General features: G+C 43.8%; 1 protein-coding gene across 1 annotated transcript in view; it reads left to right on the top strand.

Annotated features, from left to right (window-relative positions):
* The first annotated feature begins 1,062 nt into the window (after nt 1-1,062).
* UBE2N (ubiquitin conjugating enzyme E2 N) overlaps nt 1,063-7,010 on the top strand; it is a 34,401-nt gene continuing 28,453 nt past the window's right edge. Inside the window, exon 1 of the mRNA XM_034644424.1 lies at nt 1,063-1,267. Within this exon, the coding sequence (XP_034500315.1) occupies nt 1,238-1,267 (30 nt within the window). The 5' untranslated portion in view covers nt 1,063-1,237. The remainder of the gene's footprint in view (nt 1,268-7,010) is intronic.

The raw sequence follows: 7,010 nt of genomic DNA, 5'->3' as shown, positions 1-7,010 counted from the left end.
ACCCTTAACACACTGGGTTGTAATTAATTACTTGTCTCTCTTCTCCATTGGACTGGAAGGCAGTCAGTGTTGTCTTTGTATTCTCACCCCCCAACACAGCACCTGGCACATCCTGGCGCAGCACCTGGCATATCTACTATCTGTGCTGTACTAGGAAACACTGGTTAAGCAGTTAAGGGGTCCATGTTTTGGGAGACCTGATGGGGTCAAAACTGCTCCATTTTCTCCTGCATAATCTTGGAAAAAGTTAGTTGACATTTCTGAGCGTCATTTGTAGAGACACCTTCTTAAGATTGCAGTGAAGTAAAATAATACCTGCGAAAAGCCTATCCCAGAGCAAGCAAGCAGTCATCAAATGTCACAAAATGCTTCTCCAACAATCCCATTTTCAGGCACCGCCACTCTAATCTTCCTTTAGGGCCCTGCGCTCCATGGGTAATCCCTCTCTCCGGGATTACTCTGGGCTCTCTAATCCTGTCCTCGGTCATTCCTCCAGGTAACAACTCTGCGTTCAGAAGCCAATTCCCTACCCCCCAACTCTTTCCAGACCCTTTCTTTCAGGCTTCCCTGGCCTTAAGGGGCCCGATTTACGTGAAATTTAAAAATCAAAATTTAAATATCAAAACTCTATGACTAGGGTTTCCCTGGATAACTTCCGAGAACCGCATTTAGGAGTATGGCTTCTGAGTTTCGGTCTTCCACCTCCCTTTGAGGAAGGAGCCTGGGGCTCAATTTAACCAGAGCTGCTCGCCGCTGCGGCAGCGCGCAGCGCAGAAACGTTGAATGAACGAACAAACGAACGGATGAATGAATGGGCTGAGCCTGCGTCTGGGCCTCTGTTACGTCGCCCACCGCCCCAGGCGTGGCCGCGGTAAGAGGCCTGCGGGGCGCCGGCCGCGTAATCCCACCGCCGCGCGGCGCGCTCGGCCATGAGCGCCGGAGCTCCGCGCTGCCTCGCGCCTCCTCCCCCAAGTCCCTGCCCCGGCGGGGCTCGTCACTTCCGCCACCCCCAGGCCGGGGCTGGGGCGGGGAACGCGGGGGAGGGGGCCAGGTCCTAGGGAAGCCCGCCCGCGCACGAGCTGGGACTACATTTCCCGAGGGGCCTCGGCGGCGGCGGCGGCGGCGGCGGCGGCGGGCGCGGCAACGTCCCCCGGAAGTGGAGCCCTGGACTTCCACTCGTGCGTGAGGCGAGCGGAGCCAGAGTCGAGACCAGAGGCCGAACTCGGGATCTGACAAGATGGCCGGGCTGCCCCGCAGGATTATCAAGGTAACCGCCCAGGCCAACCCCCGGCTCTGCGTTCTGCTCTTGGCCGCGCGGCGGGCCGGGCGGCGCGGCTTCTCGCTTCCTCGGGCCCGTGGCCCGCGCTGGGAGGCCCGAGGCCAGCGCGGAGAGGGTCTGGCCGTGGCGGCGAGGGAAGTCAGGAGCTGGGGAGGGGGCTCTAGAGAGACTTCCGGCCGCGGTAGGGCAGCCGGGCGGCGGGGACCGGGGGCTTCCCGGTATCCGCCCCGCGGGCGGGGAAGGCCTGGCTTGCACACTGGCGTAGGGTGGGGCTGCGAGGTTGCGGGGTTCTTGTCTTGGGCGCGGGCAGGCGCGGGCCTCCGCGGCTTCTCAGACCACCCGGGAGGAGGCCGCGGGCGCGCGCGAATCGCAGCGGGGCCCGAACTCCGGGCGGGAGTTGTGGCCCGACACAGCCCCTCGGCCCTAGAGCCTTTTCCCTGGCCGGGCGGGAGCGCGGGTGTGCGGAAGCCCCGAGTTCAGAATGAATGAACCAGGAGAGTGAGGCCGGGCGGGGCCCTGTGCCCCGGGAGGCGGCTCCGGGAGGGCCGTGCGTCCTGCCGCCGTAGGCACATGTTCGCCGCAGGCTGCCGGGGTCTGGGGACGCGGGACTCCGCGCCCCGCTGCCCTTGGTTTCGTGATATCCTCTCTTTTAAATACGTTTCCGCTCGTTATCTCTGTGAAGTGATTTTACTGTTTGGCAAACTCTTTGAGAGCGGTTTCTGCTCAAAGGAAATAGTTTAACACATCATTGGGGGGAGGGGCAGAACAGGTATGGGGGACTTGGTGAAATCCTTTGCCTCTCGATTTTAAGCACTTTATGTTTAAACTGTTCCTCGGCTCATTATAAATACTATACCTTGACAAATACATATGGAACTCTGAAAAATGGACATATTGGTTTTGTATTCTTTACATAATATCAGGTCCTCAGATGTGCGGTATTTCTTGAAGTACATAAAAACAAAACCTTGAAATTTCTTGTCATTTTTAAGGAAAATTTTAGTTGAATCTCTGTGTTGCTTAATATGCGAGTTAAAGTGACTAAATTGCAGCATCATTTCTCTGATACAACCTGGTGAACGGGTATTTAATCTAGCTTGTTCTAAAGTTTGGGGGGGAGATGCATACTAAGTCCAAGATCTTTTAATGGGTGGTGTATTGTGCAGTGTTTCGTGCAACTGCTCTTAAATATATCTGAGATGGGGGGATGTCTCTGACCTAGAGTTGCTTGATTTGAAGAAATAAGACTTTTTATAAGGTAGAAATTCTTAAGAGATTAGAGAAGTAGCATACATTGTCATTGTGCGCTGCAGTCTAATGTGAACTTTCATAGTGCAAAATTTGTTGTATTATGGATTTGTCTCAGACTTTGTCCAAGGCAGTTAAATTGCTGTATGCGTTGAATGGTCCTTACAATATGGTTTTCCTCACATGACCCCAATCATGTTTATTGAAGCCCCAGTTGAAAATGAGAGAAGGGGGAATCTAACTGTACCAGATATCTTCAAATTTTTGTTTCCTGTATTGAGGTTATTTATGGACTATATAATACAAATTAATATTCTTAGTAATTCTCCAAAATACATAGTGAACGAAAGATTTAACATTTTTTCCAGTTTTGCTTGATTCTGGACATATTCTGCAGTAATACGAAAGCCGTGGATGGAAAAATAAATTTTGTGAAACCTTGTTTAATAAAGTTACAGAAATGATTTATGGCAGTGAATTGAAGTCCTCATAATCCAATTTTTTTGGCACACAATTTAGTTTACACTAGGTATTTTAATTTTACTATTTTAACCAAGACAGTGATAATTCATAAATATGGTCTTAATTTTACGGTATCTTGTTGATAGCACCTCTTTAATAAAAGGTGACTTCATTTGGGTTTCATCTTGGAAAAGTTAGGCGGTTTTACTTTAATGTCTTTTATAGCTTAGCTTAAAAGAACTGTTTTCTCCAATTATAAGAAAGATTACAAGACTATAATGTGTTTTCTAGTGCTATTCATGTATTATGTATATTTTCCCATAATCAGGGAAAAATTTTTTTAAGATTTATTTATTTGAGAGAATGTGTGCTGGTTGAGTGGGGGGAGGGGCAGAGGGAGGGACACTCAAGCAGTCTTGGCCACCGAGCACGGAGTCCCAGGCTGGGCTTGATCCCAACACCCGTAAGATTATGACCTGAGCTGAAACCAAGAGTTGGATGCTCAACGGACTGAGCAACCCAGGCACCGAAAATGTTTGTTTTTTAAGCAGAATTTTTTTTTAAAGTTTGCCTCTTTTTTGTCATCCTCAATACGAGATTCCGTGTGGAATGTGGTGGTGGTGGTGCAGGATAGGTAGCTGTACAGTCCTGAATTCTAGGAACACACCGTCTTTCATTGGACAGCTATTAATAGGATGCTGTTTACCTCCATGTGGTCGTTACTTACATTTGCAAAATTCTCTTTTTTTCTTTTTTTCTTTTGAGATTTTATTTTTAAGTAATCTCTCCACCCACCGTGGGGCTCGAATCCACAATCCCATTATCAAGAGTCGCATACTTCACCGACTGAGCCAGCCAGGTGCTCCTACATTTACAAAAGTCTTACATCATTTAATACTTGTATATCTTGATCTTGTGAAGTAGACTACCTTTTATAGTCTAGAAACCCATTCAAATGACTTTCCTAGAATCTTAAAACTGGCAAGGGACAGAACTCAGATCTTGACCCAGCGTGACCTTCCCCTGCCTCTTGTTGTTATGAAATGACAGTGTATGTAAATATACTTTGATGACTGTAAATAACTATGCAAATATAAGATGTTTTTTTTGAATTACTATTCACTCATTTACTGCCCCACTCAGATTCCCATAAACCATCCACTAGCAAATTCCCTAGGGTGCCAGCTTTCAAAATATATCCTTAATCAGCTACATTTACCCATCTCTCCGAAACCACTGTTCAATTCCATCATTTGTTGCCTAGTCTACTGTATTAGTCTCCTAAGCAGCAGCTAGTGTTACTGTTTGAAAATGCAGATCATGTCATCCCCTTCTCAGAACTCTACAAAGGTTCTCCATCACACTTAGAATAAAATCTTGACTTTTCCCCCTGTAGTCACAAGGCCTTCCTTGCATCTGCCTACCTCTGAGGTCATCGCCTGCATGTCTGTTCTTGGGTCACTCTACTGCAACCACAGTGTTGCTTTGCTCTACTCTGAACAATAACAGGCTAAGTTTGTTCCAGTCACAGGGCTTTTCTTGTGTTTACTACATTGCTTGTTTTGGCATATCGTTTAGTTCTTGGCTCTTATGTCATCCTCAGAGAGGTCTACCTTAATTATCCCAAAACATAGTTTTCCTCTTTATTCCCAAAAAGAAATAGTTCCTCTTTATTGCCATATTGTCTCCTCTCTGTATAGCACTTACACTATTTGAAGTTATACTGTTTACTGTTTATCTCTGCTCCTACTAAAGCTCCATGAAGGCAGGGATTCTTAGATGACTTGGGCATTGCTGTAATACCTAGAGGACATGGTAGACACTGAAATATTAAATGAATGAATGTACTTCAATCTCTGGAAGAAAGTTTTAGGAGAGCTATTCTATATCATAATTTGGCATTGTTATTGCTTAGTAGATTCTGTCTAAACCAATGTCTGAGCTAAAAGTTAATCTCTAATTCATTAAAAAATAAATAAATTTTTATTTTGTCTAATAGGAAATACATGGAGGCCCACATTTGAAAGGTTCTAACAGGTACATAGAGAAAATTAAAGACTCTCTGATCTGTCCTTCAGCATTCCAGTTGCCTGCCCAGACAACCATTATTTTTATTGTGCATTCTTCCAGAAAGACCAGAAAGATTTAGTGTGTATATATTAGGCCTATACCCCTCCTCCTGATGCAAATACCTTAATCCCCCCCAACACATGTATCTTTGAGGTGACTCATTTTTTAAAGGGGTTCTTTGTGGAATCATGTGGTTAGACCTTAATTTAACTGATTGCTTATTGCTGACTTTGAGATTGTCTCCAGAATTCGCTATACAAACAATGCTGTGATGAATAGTCTTACAGTTAGTGGTATTTTGCACACGTGTGAGTTATACTGAATCTTGGCAGTTCTGTGTTTTGCTAGAATTTTTAGAATTTGCTTTTTTCTCTCTTCTCCTTGGCCAGAGCTCTTTTAGTCTCCAAAAGTGACTGAGCATTTAAAGCTTAAAATTGCATAGGTTAGAGGATAACTAAGAGGTTCTTCCTAATGTGTTCCTCATAAAGAACATTAAAGTTACTTTGGGAGCAGATAAATGAGATCTGTAATTGTGGCCTTGATCAGTAATTTATTTCAGATTTACAGTTTACATGTTACATTAACGGAATGATGTTCTTTTGTCTTCTCAAAGTTAATCATGAAGACGGTAAAATACGGCCTTAAGAACAGTAGTGAACTTACTCAAGGAGTTGATTTATTCGATTAAAACCTGGCAAACCAACCTGCTCAGATTAGACTTTCACCAGTCTTTCATAGAATTAATTCTTCTGTTTGGTGAGGTTTAGTTTCAGATTCTTAAAAACTCAGTATGGTCTGTCTCTGCATTGAACTTTAGTTCTATATACTTTTTACTTTAATAATTTTGATTTTTAAAAATACAGATATCACTTTTTTCCCGTCACTATTTAAAAGCCATTCATTTGGTATCTGTTCTAGAATGTAAGGTAGTTTTTAGTGAGAAAAGTGATTCAGATAACTAGCCCTATTTTTAGGACTGAAAGTCTGATAATGTTTTTTTTTTCCCCCATTTAAAAAAAGGCGTGAAAATCTTACGTGATGAGGATGGACTTGTTATATGTAATTAAAACATCCTTAGGAAACTGATAAACTCCTATAGTAAAAACTTGACCAGAAACAGTGTGGTTCTTGGCTCTTTTGGTTGTTGTCCCAGTTTAAGAATTTTCTGGGGCGCCTGGGTGGCTCAGTCAGTTAAGCATCTGACTCTTGATAACAGCTCAGGTCATGATCACAGGGTTCTGAGATTAAGCCCTGCTTCCAGCTCCACGCTCAGTGGGGAGTCTGCTTGAGATTCTGTCTTTCCCTCTCCCCTTCCCTCCCTTCATGGTCTCTCTCTCTCAAATAAGTAAATCTTCTAAAAAAAGAATTTTCTGACCATTTTAGGATAATAAACCATATTTTTTGTATATGACTTCTGGGGATTCAGGTTCTTGACAAGCTTATTTGTGAATCCTCTTGGTCTCCATGGATTCCAAGTTAAGAATCCCTGGACTGCTTTTGGTAGTGATTAATTTTTCAGGTTATAAGGATACTGTTTAATTTACTGCCTAATGTTTTGATTATGAAATGTGGGCATAATTGAAAGTAAAATAAAAAATAGCAGTTGAGTGTTATTTTTTAAGCTTTTCTGTGTCAAGCACTTTCTTTAGTCCAGGTTGATCAACTCTCACAATAGAAATTGAGTTTTGTCAAAATATCAAACACTTCCTGAATATCTACCATGCTAAGTAATTATGGCATCAGAAATATTATGCATTTGCTTTGCAGAAGTTCTAAATTTTTTCCACACTGTGACCAGTTATAGCCATAGAGTTTTACACATTAGAGAATGCCCACCTTTTCCTTTCTCTGATGAGTCTAGGCCAAAAAAGTTGGATGACTAGGATTCTGCTGGAAGTTGGTAACTTTGCTTTTTTCCCTTAACCTTGTAGGATGGTTTACTTGTGTGTAA

The sequence above is a fragment of the Ailuropoda melanoleuca genome, chromosome 15 (assembly GCF_002007445.2).
Source record: "Ailuropoda melanoleuca isolate Jingjing chromosome 15, ASM200744v2, whole genome shotgun sequence".
Taxonomy (NCBI): Eukaryota; Metazoa; Chordata; class Mammalia; order Carnivora; family Ursidae; genus Ailuropoda; species Ailuropoda melanoleuca.
The sequence above is the reverse complement of the archived record's forward strand: the minus strand, read 5'-3'. Positions and strand labels throughout refer to the sequence as shown.